The sequence below is a fragment of the Myxocyprinus asiaticus genome, chromosome 37, assembly GCF_019703515.2.
Source record: "Myxocyprinus asiaticus isolate MX2 ecotype Aquarium Trade chromosome 37, UBuf_Myxa_2, whole genome shotgun sequence".
NCBI classification, from domain to species: domain Eukaryota; kingdom Metazoa; phylum Chordata; class Actinopteri; order Cypriniformes; family Catostomidae; genus Myxocyprinus; species Myxocyprinus asiaticus.
The window spans coordinates 38,296,148-38,322,958 of record NC_059380.1 but is presented as its reverse complement, the minus strand read 5'-3'; the positions used below and the strand labels follow the sequence as shown (position 1 = coordinate 38,322,958).

The 26,811-nt window shown below is 38.1% G+C and overlaps 1 protein-coding gene across 2 annotated transcripts in view; it reads right to left on the bottom strand.

The window, feature by feature from the left end:
- The window catches only part of LOC127427881 (paired box protein Pax-7-like), a 73,322-nt gene that overhangs the window by 22,742 nt on the left and 23,769 nt on the right, over positions 1 to 26,811 (bottom strand). For both annotated transcript variants that reach the window (XM_051675773.1, XM_051675774.1), the window contains exons 5-7: positions 22,006 to 22,205; positions 11,606 to 11,771; positions 10,582 to 10,778 (exon numbers count right to left, since the gene is read on the bottom strand). In XM_051675773.1, the coding sequence (XP_051531733.1) occupies positions 10,582 to 10,778; positions 11,606 to 11,771; positions 22,006 to 22,205 (563 nt within the window). The remainder of the gene's footprint in view (positions 1 to 10,581; positions 10,779 to 11,605; positions 11,772 to 22,005; positions 22,206 to 26,811) is intronic.

Here is a 26,811-nt window from a genome sequence, read left to right as displayed (position 1 = left end):
GGCAGTAATTAAAGAAACTGAACTTGCCTCTGAACTCGATGCAGCAAAGCCTGATATTTTATGAACACTGCTTTAGCACAACGGCCCTAAAAGTATTGGGACACTTCAGCCACACTTAGAAATGTCTGAATGCCTTTGGATTAAATATCAAAACCCATTTTTAAGTTTAGCCTCAGTATCTAAATACTTTTTCTCTCCATTTTAAACATTATACTGTATCTGTTGTTTCACCAATTTAAACATAACAAATGTAATTTTGTAAAATATACTGCTTCAAAAGTGTGCTTGTGCTATCTTTCTTTAAAAAAAATAAAATAATAATAATAAAAAAAAAAATTCAATTTGATATTTTGTTATCTAATGCACTGACATTCATACATTAAAAAGTATGGCTTGAGTCTTAAAATATTCTTTGGAGTCACTGCTTGAAAAACAAAAGCCTGTTATAATAGACAAGTCCAGCCTCTACATAAAACACCAAACAATCACCCTACAGTAAAATAATACATATAACTTCTGCATGTTTTGGTCTCTCGATAATTGGTATACAAGATATGATTGGTGCGTCTATTTTTGTGTGCATGCGTATATGTGGCTATACACTCGCCATTCTCCATATTATAGGCATTTCCAGTTGCGTGGGACACTCGGCATTTGAACTGGTCTTAGTCGTTTCCTCCTTTAAATCCCTATCTTCTAGGATTTGCCGAAATTTATATTGGCTGCCTCTGCAAGATAAATGTAAATCACATTCCCTTATATTTGCTATTTATCAGGATGTGGCAGCTCACTTTCGGCAGGGGGAAAATATCTCTCACCCGCATACAAACAGCCTTGCATTTAAATAGCATTTTTATTGTCCGCCGTAGCCTTTCATCTGAATGACAGGGAAAAAGCATCTCTTCCACTCCAGGGGAAGGAGAGGAAAAAAAGAGGGTGAGTCTTGAGCAGTCTTAAAGGAAGAGACTTGAGTAGGAAAAAACATTTAAATAAATAAATAAAAACACAGACCTCTTTTTCTGTAAGAGACAGTGGTATTGGACTCATTGGGCCAGTGCAGGGCAGTCAGGATGGAGGTGGTTGCTAGAGTGTTCTTTGTGGCAGCGCGCTCAAGATAATTCATATAGTGTTTTAGGTGGTTGCTAAAGTGTTCTAGCTGGATGCTAGAGTATTCCAGATCATTCATGTAGTGTTTTAGGTGGTTGCTAAAGTGTTTCAGATGGTTGCAAGAGTGGTCTAGATGGTTGCAAGAGTGTTTTAGGTGGTTGCTAAAGTCTTCTGGATAGTTGCTAGAGTATAGTAGGTGGTTGCTAGAGTGTTTTAGGTGGTTGCTAGAGTATTCTAGATGGTTGCAAGAGTGTTATAGGTGATTGCCAGAGTGTTATAGGTGGTTCCAATAGTGTTCCAGATGGTTGCAAGAGTGTTCTAGGTGGTTGGTAGAGTGTTTAGGTGATTGCTAAAGCGTTCTAGGTGGTTGCTAGAGTATTCTAGATGGTTGCTAGAGTGTTTTAGGTGGATGCGAGAGTGTTCTAGATGGTTGCAAGAGTGTTTTAGGTGGACGCTAGAGTGTTCTGGGTTGTTGTTAAATTGTTCTAGATGGTTGTTAGACTGTTCCAAATAGTTGCTAGAGTGTTCCAGATGGTTTCTAAAGTGTTTTAGGTGGTTTCTAGAGTGTTTTAGGTGGTTGCTAGAGTGTTCTAGGTGGTTGCTAAAGTGTTCTAGGTGGTTGCAAAAGTGTTCTACCCTATTGCTAAAGTGTTCTAGGTGGTTGCTAGAGTGTTCTAGGTGGTTGCAAGAGTGTTCTACCCTATTGCTAAAGTGTTCTAGGTGGTTGCTAGAGTGTTCTAGATGGTTTCTAGAATGTTCTAGGTGGTTCCTAGAGTGTTCTAGGGGGTTGCTAGAGTGTTCTAGACTGTTGTTAAAGTGTTCTAGATGGTTGTTAGAGTGTTACAAATAGTTGCTAGAGTGTTCCAGATGGTTTCTAAAGTGTTTTAGGTGGTTTCTAGAGTGTTTTAGGTGGTTGATAGAGTGTTCTAGGTGATTGCAAGAGTGTTTTAGCCTATAGCTAGAGCGTTCTAGGTGGTTGCTAAAGTATTCTAGGTGGTTGCTAGAGTGTTCTAAGGGGTTGCAAGAGTGTTCTAGCCTATTGCTAGAGTGTTCTAGGTGGTTGCTAACGTGTTCTAGATTGTTGCTAGAGTGTTGAAGGTGGTTCCTAGAGTGTTCTAGGTGGTTGCTACTAGAGTGTTCTAGGTGTTTGCTAGAGTGTCCTAGGTGGTTGACTACAGTCCAAATAAAAAAAAAGCCTACCCTCTAATTTCTATGATTTAAGCACCACTCATGAAAAGAAGACTGTTTACTGAACTTAAAGGGTTAGTTCACCCAAAAATGAAAATTCTCTCATTATTTACTCACCCTCATGATATCGCAGGTGTGTTTGCATGTGCGTCACAGCCGGAAAAGCAGCACTGTTTACAACTGAGTAACAGGAACGCTGTACAGAAGCTTAGTTGGTTTTGATCTGTATTTATCTGTTTGTTTACTCACAATGGTGCATTTGTGTGCTTATCCTGGATGTCTAAACCGAGAGAAGAACGTGAAATTACGTCCATAACATGCCAACGCGAATTTGTCACACGAGAGGCCGTGTGAACTTAGCACTCTTGCGATTACATCACACACATATACTGCTGCTGACTGATTTATATTTAAAAAGTACTTAAATATTTATCTTTTTTTGCACCAAAAGGGATTGTTTCTCTTTATAAGACATTGATTTAACTGCTGGAGTCGTTTGAATGATGTTTATGCTGACTATCTGTTCTTTCCACTTGCATTTTAAGGACCTAATGAGCGAAGATATTTTTCTATTTTTCTTCAAATGTGTTCTGCTGAAGAAAGAATGTCATACACACCTGGGATATCAGGAGGGTGTGTAAATGATGAGAGAATTTTCATTTTTAGGTGAACTGTCCCTTTAAGTTGCTACAAAGAACCATTGAAGTACCTTTCATTTAAAGAGTGGAGTAATTATTGGCTCTCAACTAGGAAGGTTAGACATTATTTTGAGCACAATACAAGCTCACATCAGGTCTTGTGACCTGGTGTCATTATATTGCAGCAGTTCATCATGTTCCATTATCATTTTGCCTAAGACTGCACTTACATGCAGGCTAAATTGAGCACTAATTTCTTCAGAGACACCCAAACCATAAGCCTAACACCAAAACTACAGTTTCTTTGCCCATGGCGATGATTTTGCCGTCTGGTGTTCTTGGCATCCACCAAACAGGTCTTGTTTTTGGAAAGCCTCTTATAGGTCTTTTCCATTACTGCCAAATATAAACAGTATCTGTTTTAATATGGCTTCTAATTATTAAGTATCAATTCCCCCCTCTCGCACTGGGAGTGCACAGGGTACGGATAAATGCTGTGTGCTCATCCGCTTTGATTCGTTTGTCGCGAGAGCGTGCCAGCTGACACCGTGCCCAGTCTGCAGCTTAATGCTCAAGTTTTTTAATAATGTGTGGGACTACATGCATCTCCATGGCTCATTGATATTCACGTGCCTAATGTCTTGTCAAAACTGCGAGGCGAGGGAAGCGAGCACTTGAAATTTTGTGAGCTAGGTTTCTTGCTTTTTAGTCGATGCCAGCACAGGGTTCTTAAATGTAATTCATCCCCTTTTTCGAGAGGAGCTAATGGAAGAGGAAGAGGGTTGGAGCTTTTCTGTGCTTATCTCTGTCTGACAGTCGTGAGCAGCGGTTGGCGAGGGCTGGCGTGAGCACCCGATGCTGTGCGGTACGGTGCAGGCGAGCAGGCCCGGGGACAGAGATCAAAGGGAAGCTTGGGTGAATGTCTGTTTTCTCTCTGATCCCTCCGATGGCGAGACCCAACCCCGCTCAGTCGTGTGCTGCCGCACGCACTCATCCCTCCATCAATCCGTGAGAAGAGCTTCATTCCACAGCACAAGCACACTCCCACGAGTAATATAATGTGTGTGTATATATACATATACAGTACTGTGCAACGTCTTAGGCAGATGTCTAGTGTTAGTCTTAACATGGTTATTTTATATCTTCTGCTTTAGTGTGTCAGTAGGAAATATCAATATTAGATTTACAAACATTGCTTTTTTTAAATAGAATAGAATAGAATAAAAGTAGAACAAGGAGTCCTACAACAGATGGTATGGCCCCCACAGAGCCCAAATCTGAACATCATTGAATCAGTCTGGGATTACATGAAGAGACCAAAGCAGTTGAGACAGCCTTAATACATACAACTGTTTTAAGTTCTCCATGATGCTTTGAACAACCTTGAAAAACTGTGCACAAGTGTATCTAGAACAATTGGTGCAGTTTTAAAGGCAAAGGGCGGTCGCACTAAATACTGATTTAGTTTTTGTATTTAATTTTTTATGTTTAGTGCACTTTAAACACTTTGTATGACGTTAATTGAAAAATGAAAACCACTCATGGAATTATTTTTGAAAACACCCTCACTATGTAACATTCTTCACAACTGCCTAAAACTTTTGCACAGCATATATACAGTATGTAATATTATTATTATTATTATTATTATTATTTATTAATTTATTATTTACTCATTCATTTATTAATTTAATTTATAAAGTAGTAAAAATAAATGTAGTAACTGGTACTTTGGTAGAAAATATGCTTTCCATGATAAATTTTTGTAAGGTTTCCCCCTTATCTTAGGGCAACAATAAAATAAAAACAAACAAATACAAATATAAACAACTCTTAAGTACAAAATTTCTTAGGGGCAACAATCACACTCTAGAGCTGTCTGCATTCCTCTGCATTGCTGATTCTCACTCTCTCCCAGCAGGTGTCCCTGTCAGGCAAAGCAGCAGAATCCACCTCAAACGCCTTTGCCAGAGAACACAATTCCCAGGACCCCTTTTAAAACCCATTTAGAGCCATAATGGCAATCATAAGCTTACAGTGTGGTTAAACAGTGCTAGGTTGGTCTTTGCCGCTGTTGCTTTCTCTGTTTATTCCCATCTACACAGAAACCGGAAACTTGTGCCTATTTTCTCTAGATAACATCAATTAGAGATTTTCTGCTTGGTTATGGGACATCGCAGCATATTATCTTTATCAGTATGGCCATTTAAGGGGTCATCAGGATGAAAATATATCATTATGTTACTTGTTTTGAAAATAAACACTAATGGAGATGTTTGTCTATTGGAGAAACAAAAAAAGAAAATTGCTCATAAAGTGGCTCCAAAAACGTATTTGGACATGCCTGGACACTTAATGGAATATTCTGGGTTTGATACAAGTTAAGCTCAATTGATAGAATTTGTGGCATTATGTTGATTACCAAAATTAAATATAATAATAATAATAGTAATAATTAAAATAAATAAATAATAATAATAATAATAATAATATATATATATATATATATATATATATATATATATATATATATATATATATATATATATATATAAATCATTAAAAAATTCCTTTTCTTAAAAAAAAAAGCAAAAATGGAGGTAACAGTGAACCACTTACAATGGAAGTGAATGGGGCCAATTTTTGGAGGGTTTAAAAGCAGAAATGTGAAGCTTGTAATTTTATAAAAGCACTTACATTAATTCTTCTGTAAATCTTGTGTATTATTTGAGCTGTAAAGTTGCTTAAAACATTGTTTTTATAGGATAGGGTTTACAGCATTACGTTGTCATGGCAACAAAGTTGTAAAATAAGATATAACTGCACACAGAAAAGCAATTTAATCACAATAAAATCATGTTATAACCCATAGTGTTTATGCCTTTTTATGCTATACTTTTAAAACAGTGAGTATTTAATGTTTTCAGCTTGACCCCATTCACTTTCATTGTAAGTGCCTCACTGCAATCCAGATATTTCCTTTTTTTTTTTTTTTTTAAAGAAAAGGAGGGGCGAGACGAAATAGTTTTTTGTGGTAATCAACATTATGCCACAAATGCTGTTGATTTGGCTTGTGTTTTATTGAAACAGGCATATTCCTTTAAGTCACACTTAAACATGTCTGAATGTCATTGCATTAGAAAAAAACTTTTCTCAGCCAGTTTTTCAATGACTTTTAACCAGATGTACAAAGTCAGTTCTCCTCAAGTAACCATAGGTGTATTTAATCACATTAACAATGGACATGTTCTATTAATGTTTGACAACCAGAAAGTGTAAAAATACTTTTGTCTTAATTTTGAATAATAATACATGTAATGCTTACATACACTTATATTAAATATATGTGTGTTTGTTCTGTTTCTTCAAAATAAATGCCACAATGTGAATTATGCAAAGACATGCAGACATTTTTAAGTGTATCTCAAGTGTCCAAATACTTTTTGGGGCCACTTTATCTTCCCCCAATGAAAAAGCCTTCTATTCTCAGAAAGGGAATGGAAAAGAATGTTTTCCTTGACATCTCTCAGAGTCCGTGTCCTTATCCAGCACCTGCTGTGCAGCAAAATGAAAAAGGGCAATACGGCTCACCCTTCCCCAAAAAAATAACCCATACCTGCAGTCCGGCCAAGCAATTTTTAATAGATCTGACATTGCATCACTCCCAAACCAGTCTTAACTTATAATCAAGGACTACAACAACAACAACCGCTGGTTGATGGCTTTTCTACTGGTCTGTAATGGGAAAATGTGTGCTGTCTGGATAGTTTACACCAACACCTGTGCTGAGATCAGCAGGGGTCCATTACCTCCTGGCACTCGGCCGCCACTACCCATTTACAGCCACTCACAACATTTTGGTCAATCTCTACCAGCAACCAGTAGACCATCAAAAGCAGACGTTGGGAGAAATAGGTCTTTCGTCCGAGCACATGCGCCTATCTCCGCCAGACAGGTGTTGTCTGCAAAGTTCTAATATATAGGCCTAAGGGAGTTATCTTTCATCTTAAAGATGGAAAAACATATTTTTTTCTGTCACAGACAGCAAGGTGACATCTATTGGTTTTTTGAAGGGTAAAGTTAGCCAGCAGTAACAGTTCCACTTTTTTTTTTTAAAACTAAGCTTAATTTTCCTAAATACGCAAATACAAAAGCACAGCTGTTTATAAAACGGTCTCAATAGCAACGCCATAAAACACACTAATGTTCAATAAATACTTGTATTTATAATCGGAATAAACAATTCTTCCGCCAAGTAATATAGTTTATTAGCCTAACTATAGGTTTCGTTTACGGTTGCCAAGTAACGTGGCAACTTGGTGCATTAATATGGAATGCGCGATCACAAGTGTGTGTTTATCGACATTTTACAATGGCTTTGAGTACCTCTTATCCAATCCGAATTTAGAATTGGAACTGTTTGTTTTGTGTACAATAAGGCTGTATTCATTAACAATAGTTAACTACATTAGTTAACATGAACTAACAATGAACAATCACTTTACAGCACTTGGTTAATGTTAATTTCAACAAAAACATTCATTTTTAAAACTAAAAGTTGCATATGTTAGCATTAGTTCATGCATTATAAACTAACATGAGCTAATAATTAACAATTGTATTGTCATAAATTAACATGGAGGCCTTTTGCTGTAAATATTGAAATGCAATTAATTGCGATTAATTAATCGCCACATCATGCAATTAATTCAATTTAAAAAAATTATTGATTGACAGCCCTAATTTTAACAAATAGAACCTTATTGTAAAACGTCCCTATAAAGCTTCTTACAAAGGTGATTTGCGCAAATTTTCAGTGTTAAAGTACTTTCTTCTAACCTTGTTGATTCGAAGGTTGATTCCCCCCAAAAGTATAAACACTCAACCAATGGCGTGAGTTTGGGAAAGGACTATCTATTTTTTGACCAATGGAAGACCCCCTGTCTTCCATTGGTTATTTTATGAGTGTTCGGGGAAACTTTTTTGAAAACAGTAATTGTTTTGCAATTCTGACACTAGTTGCGCAGAAATGACACATTTCACATTTCACACTATCAGAGATAAAGAAGATGATGTGTAAGTGTACAGTAAAGTAGACTTTGTATAGTCAACTTACAGATTAAAGTAAATGAAAGTTAGTCAAAGTTTGTTCAGGTTATGTTATGTTTCATATGAGCACACCAGATGCTCTTGGACATTGCATGTGAAATGAAGAAATGTGGAGCTTTAGTGTGAAAGTTTTGCTACGTCTGTGAAGACGGTTTAAAAAACTCTGTCTCTCCTGTCAAAAAAGCGCATTTATCTCCTCGCCATGATAGTTGATGATTCTTCCATATGGAAGAGGGAAATGGAGGTCTTTAATCAGAAAAAAATAAGCAATTTAATGTGACTGATTCAGCCTTCTCTTCATCTCAACTCCAATTTGTTGTAAACTTCCCTAATATTTGATAAGCATGTACCAACTGTTGAAACCCACAAAATATTGTAATATTTTAGTATACACTACCAGTTAAAAGTTGGATACGCACATGAAAATAAAATATAAAATAAACACAAATGGAGGTACAGGAACTATGTAGTGACCAAAAAAATCGAATCAAATCAATCAAAATCTTCTTCAAAGCAGCCATCTTCATGATGTGGATCCTGAGATGCCTATGTATGCTGGCGACTTGTTGGCTGCCTATTCTTTATAATACAGCCAAATTCATCAAGTAAAAATAAAATAAATGTTAACATTATTTATGAATATTATTTTGTATTATTATTATTACTAAAAACCTTTGCACAAGTCTGTCAAACATTTGACTGGTAGTGTAACTGTGACATAAAATAACCAACTACAGTGTACAAGCATCATAAGCCAATTTTCCACAGTCCATCTGAAATTGCTTGTTGAATTTCCTTTTGATGTTGACCAATAATGTTAATTAAAAAAGAAAAAAAAAAGTTAGCTTTAATAGAAAACATAAAAATGCTTAACAGAAAACACAAAATAGAATACTGAAATCAATTATCCGATTTAAAGCTGTAAAACTGATCCACAGCATTTACCAGGAAACATTTACTATTTATTAAGTAAAAGTATTTCAGCACAGTTGGAAAGAAAGCGAGAGACAGCACCCCCATAACCAATGTTAAATACTCCCATTAATAGAAAAAAGACCTCCATGTCTGCTGGTATTTACGGTGGTTTGGAGCGAAGGCATTAGTGCTCAAAGCCCCTGTGCCATGATTTACAATCTCACTCACTGTAAGACGCCCATGTTATCCTTCCGACGTTCTAGTTACGAGGGGAAAAGCTCTTTTTTGTCACCAAATCCTTAATTCTTTCTTCTCTCTGAAAAAAAAAAGCGGTTAATACCGAGAATGTTTCTCAATCTGCTTTGAGAGAGCAGGGGAGAGAAAAGGAAAGCCCCAATAAAACATGTGTGAACAAAATTGTATTTGTGGACAAATGCAGCATTGAAATTCATTTTCAACTCTTTACACACCATTTCAATCTTATTTTATGCTTGTTAGCCACATCTCGTCGGTGAGGGTCAGCAAGACTGCCCAGTATTGATGGATAATTGTGCATAATTCACTCCTTACACGTGATTTGCATCAATACGCATTATTTTTCTTTGCTAGGCCTGGAGAGACCATAGTGGATAACTAGGAAAACCACAACTACACAAAACCAACCCACAGAACAAAGGATCCACTTATTGGCTCATACAACAATTGCTTTACTCTGCGCAGGAAGGAACAGCAAGGTAAACGTCACTCAGACACCCTAACTTAATTACATTTAAATATATACACAGTCTGTTTCGACTTTAAGCCAACATGAAACAGCGTTCGCAATCCATTTTACTTGTGTGATGCATTTCAGAGTGAAACAGCATATTCAATGAGAAAAAGGACGTAGGGTGTGATCAGAAATAGATTGGATGGTGAAAAGTGGTCTTTATATGTCTCTATGGGTCAGAAAAAGAACGTTGTTTCAGAGGCAGAGTTAGTTATTACATTTTGATGAAACTTTTTATTTTTTATTTGTTAAATATTGTATACCAATTAATATTTCACCATAAGACCAGGAATGTGTGTATCGGGTTCATTTTGATTTCATGTCGACCTTAAAGACCTAGAAATCATATACTTGAACCATTTCCAAACCTTTATTTACATATGTAAATGAAGGTTTGGAAATGGTTCTAGCAGGGGCGTAGATTCCAGGGGGGATGATAGCAGGGGCGTAGATTCCCCCCCACTCCCAATAATCAAAACAAGCAAGTACAACCCCCCAAATATTTATACAATGATCAATGGAAGCATGTAAATTCTTCACACTGTAAAACCCCCCAATGTTCAAGCCAAATCTACACTCTTGGGTTCCAGCCTCAACTCAAGTTTCCTTTTTAAAATCTGAGCATGTTTTCATGTTAGCTGAGTTACATTTAAGTTGAAAGAGACTTGGGGAAGATAGCTAAAGTTAACTGGATTTGTGCTTAGAATAAAACACTTTTTTCTCTCTTTGTCAGTGCAAAAAATGATCCTCATTCAGCCAAGAACTTAATTCTGGCTTAAATTCTAGCATGTACTTGATCTCTGAACCATGTCGACGTTCATTCAGCGTTCCTTTCATGTTATTCTCTGCACTAACCTGTGGCGAGAGGCCATTGCTCACAGGGTTCATGTGGTTGCTTGAAGCTGACGGGCTCATGAAAGTTTCTGAATAGCTGGAGAAGGTGTGGCGATTGGACGAGAGGCCGTAGGCGGAGCTACCGTCGGCCGAGAGTCCACCCTGATGCATGGAGGAAGGTGGAAGAGGTTGCGGCCGGTGTAATGTACCACTGCCATCTGAAATACAAACACAGAGGCAATGAGAATGAGACTGTAATGCTTGCTTATTCACAATTTAGCCTAACAAAAATATAAATACCATGTTTTTTGCACATGTACCATGGTAATACCATGATATTTTGGACATGCACTATGGTACTACGATGCTTTAGGACATGCACCATGGAATCACCTTTTTTTGGACATGTACCATGGTAATACCATGTTTTTGGACATGTACCATGGTACTACCTTTTTTGGATATATACCATAGCACTGCCATGTTTTTGGACATTTACCATGGTACTACCATGGTATTTTGTATATGTACAATGGTAATACCATGTTTTGGACAGGTAACATGGTACCACCTTTTTTTTTTTTTTTGGACATGTACCATGGTAATACTATGTTTTTGGACAAGTACCATGGTAATACCATGTTTTTGGAAAGGTGCCATGGTACTACCTTTTTTGGACATGTACCATGGTAATACCATGTTATTTTGGACATGTACATTGTACCACCTTTAAAGTGCTGTTTGATACTTTGTTTTTAGAAGAAAAATATCATGTTATTACCATGGTTTATAGACATGTTAACATCTTTTTTAACATTTACCACTGTACTGTGTTTTTTACACATGTACCACGGTACAAGCATGATATTCCAAAAATAGTTTGGAGTGCCATGTAAATATCATTGTACATGAATATGGTAAACGTTAATTTCGATGCTATTACCATCTGATACCATCATTGCACATGGTATATTACTTTTTGTAAGGATATTGTTGTTTCAGCAATGTTGTTTCTACAAAGGGTTGTGGATTTTAGTATATTAACCTTGAGAGAGCGTGGTGCTGGGATATGTCGATTCTGGAAGTTGATAGGTGGGTAAGGTTGGCATTCCAGTGGGTGGGAATCCTCCGGGCAACAAGTGGTTGAATGCTGCAAGCTGATTGGCTCCTGCTTGTTTGCGCCACCTGGCTCTTCGGTTGCTAAACCACACCTGATGAAAGAAGTGGGAAATTAACATGAAAAAGTGTTCACAACCCATTTGACTTTGGTAATGTTTGGTAAAGGGTGGTGCTTTATTTTATGCATTAATTACTGATTGGATAGTGAAAGGGCCTGGTGATGTCAACAAAAAAGTAAAGCCATTTCAGAGGCGGAGCAAGTTTAATATGCGCCAAAGAATCATTCACAATAAGACAGTACAGAATTCAGAACATAAATAAGGTAGATTATGATTTCAGGTTGACTTTAAAAAGGAGACAGAGAAAGTTAAGATGCAATTAAGAATCACCAGTATTTCAGGTACAGGTTTATAGGGTATGTGTGTGGTAAAAGAGTGTATCTCTATGGGAAACTGCCTCTTAGCACATGGCGAGGTCCCTGTTGTTCTAGTTAAGTGGCTAAAGCTGTGATCTGTATAAACATGCCTCTCTGAACTGCCATCAGAAATGAGAGGTTGCAAACAGGTCAGAGGTAGCCCACACATCACCCCTACAGACATCTTGAGTATGTTTATCTACCTGACGGACACTTTGAAGACAATCTAGAGAACTTTTACCACAGTGGTGTTGTTGGAAGCACATTGTGGAAATGTACACACACATCATTCACATGATGCATATTGCTTAATATCAAGATTTATTACCCATATGGTTAAAATGTTTGCCTTTACTGATACAAAAGACAATTAATACATTTTTGTAAACAAATAAGTGTATGGAAGGGCAAGTAAATGATGATAGAATTTTCACTTTTGGGTGAACTATCCCTTTAAGTCACAACACCAAAATAAGTCTCCATTTAAACCAGACTGATTTCAGACAGTTGTCTTTAAAAAAGGATAATTTGCACATTGCTTCTCCTCCACCAAAACATGAATATAATTAGCCCCACTCAAAGGCTGTTTAGACAGCAGCCCGCTCTATATTTTACAGGGAAAAGACTAGAGCCCTGCATATGTGAAAGGTTGAAGGACATTGATCTGTGCAATTCATCCACATTTAATACACTGTCAGTGCAGTTCATCTACCGTTGTGTTTAAAATGGGCTGGTCCATTGTGCATCCAGATGAAAGGTGGGGACAAAGGCCTCTCAATACGCCTGGTTGAAAAGTGTCCACAAAGAGTAGGCGTCCCTTTTTAAACGTGCCTTTAAGAGCTCCACTTTCATGGTGTGCACACAAAGACACACTCTATTCTGATGCAACGACTCCGTAGACACACTCTACAAAACACACACTCACAGGCTATTTTGCACAAAGAGTTGCTTACATTGTCCATGTGCAAAACTGTCATCCCTGCTAACAGCTAGCATCTCATTCAAATGACTTCAATGGATCGCCAACGTTTTATGTGACTAAAGTTGACTCTTACCCATCTGTCATGCGTTGGATTCAAATCTTTCTTTCTTGCACTCAAAAAGTGAAACCCCCACCCCAGCTATCATGCTCTGAAAGGGTTTAGAAGAAGACATTTACCTGCTCAGTCCATCTCAAATTTAAACCTGGTGTTACGTACAAATAAAGGGCCAAGAACAGTGGTTCACAACTGATTTTGCTTCAAGACCCAGGTCTTACATTGCACTGTACATCAAGTCACATCAAAACAGATTGTTTTCTCTTGTTACAAACAAATTTATTCACTTGTATATAATGTTGTCTGGATCGTATTTACTTCCACTTTGCATAGTTTTGTTCATGGTTTTTAAAGATGTCACTCAGCCTGTCCATCTTGGTGACAGATACAATTGCATAATAAATCAAAATAAATTTGCACAAAATATCATAAAGTTTGATTGGGCACACTGCCTTTGATGTCAACAACAGAAGACATGGGAGGTGGTTTTCTTCTTCCCATTTTTTTTTTTTTTTTTGGTGATTTTTCTCCCCTTTTCTCCCCAATTTGGAATGCCCAATTCCAATGCGCTCTAAGTCCTCGTGGTGGCGTAGTGACTCGCCTCAATCCAGGTGGCGGAGGACGAATCTCAGTTGCCTCCGCATCTGAGACCGTCAATCCACGCATCTTATCACGTGGCTTGTTGAGCGTGTTACCGCAGAGACATAGCGCATAGCTTAGGAGACCTGGCTGGAGTCACTCAGCACGCCCTGGATTCGAACTCATGACTCCAGGGGTGATAGTCAGCATCTTTGCTTGCTGAGCTACCCAGGCCCCTTCTTCTCCCTTTTAAAAGTTGATAAGTCTATTTATTTTGCTATCCAAACTATGCATGATTTAGCTGTTGAACTGCATTATATTATTTTCATTCAGCATTATTTTTCTTTAGGAGCCAGATCTCACCAGGGATGATATGCAATTCTGACATATAAAGTCACAGTTGCAAGATATAATCTCGCAGTTGCGAGATATAAAAGTTGCATTTGAAGGATATAAACTTGCAACTTCCAGAAATAGTCACAGTTGCAATACAGTCACAATTGTAAGATATAAAGTTGAAAATGTGAGAAATAACACTGCAGTTGTGAGATATAAGTCACAATTGCGAAAAGTTATAAACTAATCATTTTGAGATATAAACTCGCATTTATGAGAAATATAATCACTATTGTGAAATACTGTATAAACTCACAATTTTGAGATATAAACTCAAAATGACAAGAAATAGTTGCAGTTGCAATACAGTTCCAATTGCGATATAAAGCAAAAAAAAAAAAAAAAAAAAACAATAGTGAGAAATAAAGTTGCAATTCCGAGATATACTTGCAATTATAAGAAACAGAGATGCAATTGCAAGCTATAAACTCACAATTTTGAGATTTAAACTCCCAATTACGAGAAATAAAGTTGCAATTGTGAGATATAAATTTGCAGTTTGCAAGATATAGTCACAATTGTGAAATCAAAAGTCAGAATGACTTTTTTTATTATTTTTTAATTAAAAAAAATTTATTTTTTATTCCGTGGCGGGATCAGGCTGTCGTATTTTTCCTTATCAGAAAAGATCGTTCTGGGTTGCCACCCACCAGTTGAGAAATACTGACCTAGAGTGAGGGTTTCATGTCCTGTAGAAGCTCTATAAATGTACTGTATGTGGTTAGATTCTAACTAATATCCTACTGGGGTTGGACAACCAGTTTACCTGAGCCTAGTGTTGGGAAATGGGGGAACATTTTGTCCTTCCCCCACAACCCCAAAAGTGTCATGCTCTGCTGTGCCTCCTGACCCCTGACCCCTGCACCCCACTCTCCACCCCTCTTCCCTTTCATCTTGACAGTCTCTACCTTCTTTCTTCTACTGTGAATTGGAGATATTGTCTTCTGTGAAGTCAATGAGGGAAATGTTCTTGTTCTGAGGTTGCTCTTTCATAGTTTAATTCATTTAGGTATCAACTTTGTCTCAGATGTTTCCCCTACAATTGCTTGGGGGACATAGATATAGACATTTTTGAGAAGCAAAAATCCAAAGCAAAATTCTCAATTTGCTCTCCTTTTAATCTCCTTGCTGTCTAGGAGAATTGAGATATTTTATTTTTCTGATTTTTATTATGAAGATGCGACCATTTATCTCCTTAAATGGTGGCTTGTATCTTTCCTTGGCTTTATGTTTGATCTTTTTCCTACACATTCATCCTATTAAACTCATAGACACACATGTACTAATCTCTGCACAAAAGTAAGACCACACAGTCTGTAATATGCATAATGCTATGACAATTCTTAAAGAGGTTTTGGATCCATTTCTCTGTCTCTCTTTCTCTCCTGCTCTGTCTCATGTGCTGCCTGCATCCCTTTAGTCAAAGAGTTTAAGACGAAGGCTGCAGATCCTGTGGCTTTACCATGTGCTCCACGAAGACTCCCGTCTGCTTTAATCACAACCGGAGCCTGTGAAGCATATCTGTCTAAGTGAATTCGCAGCGTGCCTTTGAAACGAACGTGGTGTCACCGAGGTACACAAGTTAACTTGAATGCCAGTGCCCTGTTTCTCTATCAAGTTAAAGCTGGCAAACATTGAGCCCAATGCGGCCAAATTAATACAGTACTGTTTGGAGCAGGGAGAGTTGCGTCAGCACAGCTGGATTTGGAACCCAATTACAAAGTCACCTTGAACAGCCCTAGATTCCAAGTCTTGCTTGCTGCAATCCAGCCTAATTCCTCCACTGAGACGGTTCTCATCATACCCACAGCAAAACCCATGAGGAAGAACCTCAGCACTGTCCATTGGCACTCTTGGCTTATAATGTGAGGAGATGGTAAAACAATGAGGTTAATTTAGCATAAACAGTTTGAAGTAATGAAAAGTAATTGAAAAAGTAAAATAAAAATAAAGAACTGTATTTGAAGGAATGTTTCACCCATAAAATGAATTCATCATTTAGAATCTGTTGCCAACGCTGTTGCTGTGTCCGCACGAGTCTGGGGAGATTTGTGTTTACTGCAAACACCTTTCACAGATAAATCTGTGTGCACATTCACAACATTTCTAATTTCCATCTTTTATGAGATGTTTCCCACACTGGAAAGAAGATGCAATTAAACTGAATGGTGACTGAGGCTGTCAGTCTCTAATTTTCTGCCTAACATCAACATTTGTGTTCCACGGAAGAAAGAAAGTCATATGTGTTGGAACATGAGGATGAGTAAATGATGACAGAATTTTAATTTTGGGGTGAACTATTTTAATTTAGATACTGTAAGTAATGTGCCATATTTTATTTTTTTTAAATTTGCGCATATGACTTATGAAAAGCAGAGCACAACCAAAAAAAAATGTTCACCCATAAATTTAATAGGGTGTTGGATCATGTCTCCACACCCCTTTTATACAACTACACTCTCCAGTGAAACCTGTTTCTTCTTTAGGAAAATGCTGTTAAGGGATGGTTTTAAAAAGGCATGGACCGTTCACCTCGTATTTCAAAGGAATACACATTAAACAAGGGCGACATCTGTTTTTATACCAACAAATGCAATTTAAACCAACTTCAGTCTAACAAGCAATGTGTTGACTACATCAAACCGTGAATTCTCTCTCTCTATCTCTCTCTCTCTCTCTCTCTCTCTTTCTCCCTCTCTGTCTTCCAGACTGGCACAATGCTAATTACCATTGCTGGGAATGTGAAATACAAAAAAAAAAAAAACAAAAAAAAAAAAAAAGGAAAGGAAAGGAAAGTGGGATTACTAAGATAAGAATCAACGAATACAAAGCAGCTAAAAGAAAGTCATTTAAATTCTAATAATACAACACTGTCAGAACATTCTCACTGAAGCCTTGCAACAATTTTGTTCTATACAGTGTTCATAAATCCTATTTATTCTATTATGGAACACAAGCTACTGTAAGAATCTCAGTTGGGTGGGATTTTGTGGCAAGCATTCTACTGGTCTTGGAATGCAAGGAAATGCTGGAATAATGTGCATATTGCTGCTATTTATTTTGTGATATCACCACCATTAGAAACTTAACAAAAACGTATAACTTATAAGAATATATACACTTTCTTTAATACATACTATATGTGCATATACTGTAAGTTGGAGATGTAGAGTACAATGGAGCGAAAGGCACCCCTTAAGGAATGTGTCTTTCAAGATTGAAAAAACTACATTTTATTTTATTGAATATTAACAGAGCATCATAATTTGTGTGAAAATACATTATAAAGGAAGGTTGTTTTGATTAAAATGATTATTATTATTATTATTATTATTATTATTAAGACGGTGAGGGGGCCCTTTACCCCATATGTGGGGTGTTATAGTGATAGTGTAGATGTAAAGGCATTGGTTATAGGGCAAAATGTGTCAACTTATGCAAATAAGTTTTTTTGAGTAACCAATTAAGATAATGTTTATTCATAATAACCACTTCAGAAAAGGGTGCACCTTTTCTTGTTCATTTAAATCACTTTTTTTTTCTCCATAAACAAAACTGAAAATGACAAATAAGTATTTTGTCTCAAAATAAATGTGATCATTTCAGGGATTCTCATAATTAGCTAGATAAATTTGTAACATTTTAAAAGTTATTAAATGTTAGGTAAAATTACCTCAAAATCAAGCTTTAGACATTGGAAGCGATGATCTCATGGATGAGGAACATTTTGCAGTGCATAGTGACAAACAGGTGTTTATTAAAATGCTGATGTAAGGTTTCTGGTTAGTGTTTTGGGAGAAAATAAAATCAAAAGTGCCTTTTACCCTGAGGGGTCTTTAGCCCCATTGTGCGATGAATGTCAACTACCTATACACATATAGATAGATATACAGTATATCATAAAGACTGCTGGAAAACCACAGAAAACTACTGAGAAAAATGGATTAGTTAGATAGCATCGTCAAAACATATTAGCATCTTTACAGTGTGGAGTAAAAAAGTTACACCATTAATCACCTTATTTTTGATGAATGCATTGTTAGGACTTAAAATGCAAAACATCATTAGGTGTGCCATGACCAACACCTCAACAAACTACACAAAACAGCCTCCTCTAGCAGCTAGCCAGCATTAACACAAATCCCAGGTAGAGAGTGGCTAAATTCTTACCAAATTGATTTCTACGGTATATAAAAGGAAACGCTTGTACCTTATTAGATTCTGCCAACTACAATAGCTGCATGCAAAATGCTTGTGAAAGGGGATCTATGTCAAAAACAAGGAACTTGAGACAGCATCGCGTCTCTTCTATGATCATTAACTGAAGTGGAGCCCACCGTTGCCTCTTAAAACTTCAGCCTGAATAAGAATAGAATGTAATTTACTTTAACCTGGTTCTATGTTGATTTATAGCAATCACCAGCCTCTCTGGCTCTAGCCCCTTTTGTTTCATGTCTGTTTTTAATTGCTGGTTGAAAGTTCTCCACTTGCTTTTCATTTAGTAGCTAATACTTTATAGAAAATCCAACAAACATTTCTCCTTCTGCTAATAGTCAGAGGGGTGGCTAGACTACCTCGAATGTCATTCATCTGGTCCTCTTTCAAATTATGGAAGGCAAAACAGCAGGACTATGAGGCCAAAGGAAGAAAGACTCTGCTAGGCTTCATAACTCTGTCACAACCTATTGACATCCTGATGGCCTTCACACCAAACTGAAACTGATCCAGGTGAAATATGGTTTGGATTCCGTGATTTGTCAGACAGGGCAATAAAACTGCAGTGGGTCCAAGGAAGGTAACTGAGCATTTGAGACAGGCAGAGGTCATGATAAAGATGGATAGTCTGAAGATCTTCAAAGGACAGAGACGACTGAAGGTCATGTACTGCTGAAAATCAAGTTTGGAAATGAAAGCAGCTCTCGAAGGTTATTGGTGCAGCTATTGCTTACATATGATTATCTTTATACAACTGAAAACCTTTAGTAGCAAGAAAATTCTGATGCAGATACTGTTGGTTTAAAAAATGGTTGTTTCTCAAACTTGCTGTGTGGCCTAGTGGTTACAGATTTGGGCTTACAGCCAAAAGGTTGTAGGATCATATCCTGCAAGGGCTGATCCATGAGGTACCACTATTGTACACTTGAGTAAGTTACTTTACCCCTAGGTTACTTCTGTGGAATTATTTGTGCAATAACTGTGCTGTAAGTTTGGATAAAAGGGTTAGATAACTAAATGACTAAATGGCACATTTAGTGTAAAGTGCAAAGTATTATTGTCCATCAGTGGCTCCAAGATTGGAGAAGGAAGGCTGTCTAACATGCTTAAAGTCTGGAGTGGGTGATCCAGGGGTGGAGAGGCCCCTCTCTTGGCCCCTGTCTCACCCCAGTGCCCTCTTCTCTACTCCCCACTAAACTGACATCTGCCGGATGGGTCTGCACAGCTGTAGCAGAGCAGGTCGCCAGCCGGGCCAAAGGTCTGATCTAGCTGTGGCCTGGGAGGAATCTCTATACAGAAACCTGCCGGCATGCCCAAAGCCAAAGCAGTGGGAACTTCTGCAAAATACCTCTTCAGTTGCTACACGAAGGAGTCTTGCATTTTTATTTTATTAGAACACTTTGCCAATGCAGCTGACAGAAATTGGCATATTTGTTTTGGGTGAGTTAAATGCATCACCATTGCCCTTTAACGTTAGTCCAGTGGTATGACAAAGAGTGATCTATAATGAACTGCACTATTACAAGTAAATGTCCCATATCTACATGAGTATTCCAGCAGACTGACTCCGCCAAAGTGAGTCAATGACAAAACCACACATGAAATCCCCAACTGGAGGGGGAGGGGAAGAACTTTACAATAGACTCCACAGAGAATGGCCCCATTCCACCTCTACACTGGTGAACAACATTGAAGACCTATGGCCATTATTTAGTCTGCTTAACCAGAGACATTTCTTAGGGTGTCCTTTTCAGAAGATTAAGTTTGAGTTGACCTTCTAGAGATTTTCAAAGTATTTCAGAATTAGATTATGAGAAAAATTGCATTAACAAATTATATCCAAGACTCAAATACCTCAGCTTTTCACATGATATCCCTTTAGTTCTGTTATGCGGGAGGGCGTAGGAGGAAGAGATGTGTTCTTTGAGTTTATTCAGCCTTGTTCGAGTTTGTCTTCATGTCCTATCTCCTCATTTACATCAGTTACCATAAATACACCAAGCACCCCCCAGGGGATTCTGGCAGGCCAAGAAATTTACAATTGACCTACAAATATGGCTCATTGGTTGACATGATATGCTGGAACAAAAGATGCCTGTTTTCGACAGCCATATGGCTTTCAATTGACCAATTAATATTATCAACATTGTCAATATGGCTGATAGAGTACAATCCGGAATTTGTACCCTTGCCAAAATTGAAACGGTATTCTTGCCAATGAGACAGGACCCTACAGCATGTTTTTTTTTTTTTTTTTTTTACTCAGTATTGTCCCTGTCTGTTTTCCAGTCTTTCGAAATCCCTACGATACCTTGATCTCAACTTTTGCAATGCTGTTTAAGTAATAATGAATGCCTTTTAATGCTCCAGAGCTTATAGTAGGCATCTTAAATACAGTAAGCCTACAATCAATGAAAATCAGTCCCCTGAACACATCATGTGTGAAATATTGCAAGAACACAGGCACAGCATAAATCTTTCAGCATTCTCCCATGAGTGTGGAAGCAACCATTTAGACACATATGTCTTCTTCCCTGATTGCTCGGAGACAGACAAAGACATATGTTGGATCAGTTACCCTGCAGAAGTATACATTCTGATGGGGAACCTAAGTATACTGTAAGTAGCTGGGATCCATGGAGTCCCAGGACAACATAGAGGATAAGACTTTGGAGAGTCCTACACCCCCTACTACCCCTTAGCTTCTCCGTTGTTATACAAGTGCTTGATTGATTAATGTTGTTGTCAAGCCACAGAATCCCCAGAGAGCCAGAGAAGGATCCTTTCTGATATGTAGAGGGATTTACAGGTAGCGGCCAGCTTTCAAGTGCTGGGAAGCGATCAGCGGGTAAGAGATGAGAGATCCATCAGGAATGCATTTTGTCTGTCCTTCTCTCTTCCCTTCTCTTTTCCCCCCATCCCTCTTTTCGTCTCCCACTAGCTCTGAGTGCAGCTGCTGCTATAATTCTACTGTATTAGCTTTTGGATGTTACATAAAACTACATGGTTCACAAACTCTCAGGAAGAGTCCCAAAGACTTCGGGTGAAAGTAATAGGTCAGGGCTCCAAATGACATCTGACCAAGAGTGATGTATTCCCAGAGGAAAAGGGAGGTCAGACAATTAGTCTCTGCTGAATACATTAATATAACAAACACTGACAATTTGGCATTTGGATGAATTGAGAAAAAAGTAAGATCCACAAAAGATCCACATGCCAATCCGATATTACATTAGTAACTAATCATAAGTAAATACATTCATGCAAGTATGCTTGTTAGATGTTGTTTTTGATGTATGTTTCAACGATTGCCACATTTTCATGTCAATTGCAAATTATTACATTGCAAAACTGTCCAGGGGGAAAACAACGTTTCAGTACAGGCATATTATTGTCTTCTGGAGGTATATTGGATTACAAATGCTGAACGAACAATTAAACTTTAAAATAAGGAAAATAATTAAAATTTTAAATTAAACTTTAAAATAAGGAATTTCTCAACAAATAATTAAATTCTTATGATGAATAATTTACCTATTAAATAGATGATCTAATATTTCTCACATACCTTAATTTGCAGCTCCCCAAATAATTCTCAGTGTCTAAGTGTGTATATTTGTGCACTCCAATAGTGTACTTCCATGCGTGTTTGAATCTGATGGTGTGTCAGCACGTGTGTCTCACCTGTACACGAGCCTCTGTCAGTTTGGTTCTCTGTGCGAGCTCTTCTCTGGTGTAGATGTCAGGATAGTGCGTTCTCTCGAAGGCCTTCTCTAGTTCCTCCAGTTGTTCAGCTGTGAAGGTGGTACGGCTTCGTCTCTGTTTCCTCTTCAAGGGCAGGTCTGGCTCTGATTCTATGTCCGAACCGTCGTCTGTACGATTACCTGAATTAGTTACAAAAAACAGTTTGGAAATGAGTCCTTGAGAGCTTTTGGGAATCAGTATAGTTTTTAATTCCTGCCTACCTATTCATTATTCATATTTACGGGCATTTTAAAAGTCAATATAGCACATTATTTATTTAAATTTTACACACAGCAATTGAAAATTTTAGCTATCATCTTTAAGTGTTAGCACAGCAAGCATGTAAGCAGTGCAACACAAATGTATCAAGGAAAAAACATCCTGAAAACTGAGACAGGCTATCATGGCGATATTAATGCCCCTGTTATCTCTACATGTCAACGGCACCCTAGATGCCATTTTATTGGGTCTTATTCATATGTGAGAAGTCTTCAGACACATAATCCTGCCACTGAGCCCTGGAGAGGCCTGAGGGACGTAACTGTGAGGGTTAGGGTAATCTACAGCAGACACCTTGCTCTAGCACGTCCGCCTTATTCTCTCTGTAGCGGCCTGAGGCTAGCTTCTAACAGCAAGTGTTTGAAATAAGAATGTATGAGACTTCTGGCCCATTGAATCCCGCTCTTTGTGTTTCAACCTAGTGTTCAAAATATATTACAACATATTTTACATTACTTTTTTTTCAAACATGCAGTCAAAGACAAGTGCAGATTGCAGTTGGCAGTTTGCATTTTAGCCAGAGGAGTATTTCCGCAGCACAAAGCGGAGCACTTCGGCGACTGAGCCAAGAGAAGCGCTTGTAAGGAGAGATACGGAGTGCGTTAAGATATATTACTGACATACATTACCATGATAATTGATTCTAAAATTGCATCATACTTTTTTTGTGAGCCACATCTATTCATATCTATTCACAGCAGTAGAAAGCTAGTGAAAGGTCCTGTCACACACACACAAAAAAAATCACACTTCAAAATTTGCTTTCTTAAAACGCACGAGTGCTAACAAGCAGCGTAGTGTGTGAGTCTTGCTCCGGGCCCTTTGGTCTTGCATCATCCACGGGGGAAAGACAGAAAGAAGGGCTCCAAACACCTTCCCCCGCAACACCACAGCTGCCACAGCAGAGACAAATCTCCTTTGAGCCTTCGTCTGTGCTCTCTGCCCACTGCTGATCAGCAGGTTCCCTCACCCTGGACCACTTCACATGAGTTTTACTGTGCTTCCATTCCCCTTCGCCCGCCAAACCAGAGCCTGATCATCTCTCTCAAACCCCCATCTGCCAGGGAATCTTCTGGGGCTCATAGACTGCCAGGAAAAGAGGCTACAAAAAGGCCTGTGGGATTGCACAAGTGTGTGTATATTAGTATGTGTACGGGCGTGCAATTATGTTTGTGCATGCTTGCCTATCCATGCATCCATTCTTCTTGGTGCATGTGCAAGTATTTAGTGCACTGAAACCAACAACTGCACATGCAACTGCATCAATAAAAAGACAAACCAAACTGCTGACATGCAAGCACATTGGTGCATACTTGCATATCCATGCATCCATTCTTCTTGGTGCATGTGCAAGTATTGAGTGTACAGAATTTATAAAAAGAGAAGAAAAACACCTTCTTCCACAAGGCAACTGTACAACTGTATCAATAAAAAGACGAACAAAATTGCGGGCATGCAAGAAAGTTTGTCCATGCTTGCAAATCCACGCATCCATTCGTCTAGGTGCATATGCAAGTATTTGATGTAACTAAATCGAAAATAGAGGAAAAACAGCCCCTTCTACAAGGCGACTATACCAATAAAAAACTAACCAAACTGCGATTTGCAAGTAACTTGTGCATGCTTGTGTATTAACTAATACATTCTTATTTAGTGCATAAGTATTTGGTACAACTAATTCAACAATAGAAGACAAACACCCCATTCCATTAGGCAACTGTTCAACTCTTATCAATGAAAAGATGAACCAAACCGTGGGTGTATGTGTAAGTTTGTGCATGCTTGCTTATCTATGCATCCATTCTTCTGGGTATATGTGCAAGTATTTTGTGCAACTAAATTAACAACTGAAAAAAACAGCTCATTCCACAAGGCAACTGTCAACAAAAAAGACAAACCAGTCTGTGGATATGCAAGTAAATTGGTGCATGCTTGCATATCCGCAGTTGCATTTTTCTTGTTGCATGTCTAAGTAATTGGTTCAACTAAATCGGCAGTGGGGAAAAAAATTCACTTCCGCAAGACAATTGCATCGACACGAAACAAACTGCTGCGGTCTCCAGACCGGCTCAAGAGTTTAATTAAACAAGGAATTAGGGGATTATATGGAGACTATCATTACAGACCACTCGAGCAGTCTTCACAGAATGTCTTTTTGTCTCCCCGAGCTCTAGCTCAATGATTCTCAATGGATTACATGCGACCGCAGGACATGAGTCCGCATTCATTAAATCAATTCCTCCGTCTTCCCCCTATTAATAAAGATTGATTTTTTTTTTTGCAACACTGGCCAGCACTCCAGCACACCCCCCCAAAAAATGTTGAATATACAAAGTTGAATATGTACATATCCTGGATATCCCTTTGTTGGTTTTCATGAGGATGCGCCAGAGCGATTTGTTGCTAACACACCATGACAACACTCGAGACTGGGGCAGTGGTCTACGGATCACTTTCCAAAGTCACCTCGCTGTCCTGAGGGGGAGGGAAAGACGTGCCGCTGTGATTTTTGCACAGTTTCGCCACATGATTCTTGAAGTGAGATTCTGCCAGCATACCCTGCCCTCACACCCCTTTGTTTGCTTTTGGCACTTTTAATGTCCACACGATGCATCAAAGCTTTCTCACTTTTAATAACAAACGTACTGTAACTCTCTCAAATCCCACCACACATCTTTTTTTTTTTTTTTTTTTTCATGTTTTTACAAAATGCACATAATACATTTGCAGAGGTCTCTTGAACAACAAAAGTCAGGTTGCCATATCACAAGCTCTACCCTTTCCACCCTGCAAGTCCAAGACTGAAGGTCAACAGGCCCCCTGACAACAGCGACGGATTATGGTAATGAAACAGATGCAGGCAGAGATAGAGCTGTGAGTGGGGCATGATACAGGCCTAATCTCTGTCCCAAAGAGATCCACTGATTGGGATGCTAGCTTTTATCAGGGGAACAGGAGCCCCAAATGGGTTCCAATGGGTTATGGCAGACATGTAAAGTGCTACAAGCATATGGTCCTTGCGAGCTGCTAATGTGAGCACAGATTGACTTACCTGACTAAACAGTGTAAAACAAATGGCGAGGACAAAATAATCAGTGGTCAATCAGACAAAACAGAGGCAATTAATTTGCACCTTGAACACAATGAAATCCAAGTACATAGATGTAAGGTCAATTCTCAAGAACTCTTCCCTGTTTTAAAACAATAAGTTACATCCTAGCTAATCCGCCACACAATAACAGAGCTGTAATTCTATTTGAGGGTCCTGGGGATATTGATAAAGTCCTCTGCTAACTTATCAGGCAATTAAAGCCTAATTATGTTCCATTCATTTGGTGCTACAGCCTGAATGTGTTTTCCTCCAGGGCCCGACGTGATTTTTAACAAAATGTTGACTTTGTGCCGAGTATTTGATTGGCAACAAATCAGGTGCATACCGAATGCTTGGAAGAATTCTAGATCATATTTCATTTAGAAACAAACCCTCATGGGGCATTGAGGGTTAGAGACTGATAAACTTATTTTATTTTAATTGGCAGTTCGTATTCATTACAAATAGGTTCTGTGTTTCTTGGATACATGAATCACTATAACCAAATCTCTTCTTATCTGCGATAGTTAAGCCATCATACTCATTTAGCATTTTTAGTAGTCTACCAAACATTTAGCTAGCTTATAAAAACAGCATTGTTGTTGTTGCACATCAAAATTTCAGTTGCTATTTTTAGTTAATACGCATTAGCCTTATGTATATCAACAGTCATGACAGTTAAAATAAAAATGGTTAGGCAATTACCTTGTGCTTTTTTTTTTTGTACTTTAATTTTTACCCATCTTTGAGGGTTTACAAAAACAATCATGCTAACTGTAAGGTGATATCAGTGCTAGCTAAACAGCTATGTTTAAAGACTGAGTATGCTAAATCAAGTTACATTTCTCTGCATTTCTTTGATCATAATGATGCATACCGGATTATATGTTTTAATTTGTATTACCCAAAGTTTATCTCAGTCACTGAAGGCATGTTAGAAAAAAAGCTAGTCATTAGTCTTAGCTCTAACTTCAGACATAAACACAAACTGAATATAATCCTTCAAAACTCCTCCCCGAAGCCCATCCCCACTTGTCTTTTTCTACTCTGTTGAAGATTATTCTCTTTTCTATGGGCCTTTTAAGAAGTAATCTCCCTTACAAAAATGTAGAGTTCTGGAAAAACTAGCCGCAAATTTGCCATAACTTTGTCGCTAATTTGCCACTCATTATTTTCAAATGCAAATGAGCTTGTGATTCACCGCAAATGTTTTCCAGACGTTTGCAGCCCTTATCCATTTGTGGTGAACCTGCAGCAAACCTTTGGCAACAATGGAAAATTTGCCGCAAGTTTGCCGCAAAGCTCATTTGCATGTGAAAAATAATCAGTGGCGAATTTGGTGCAAGTTTGCGTAAGTTTTGTCATGAACTCTCGAT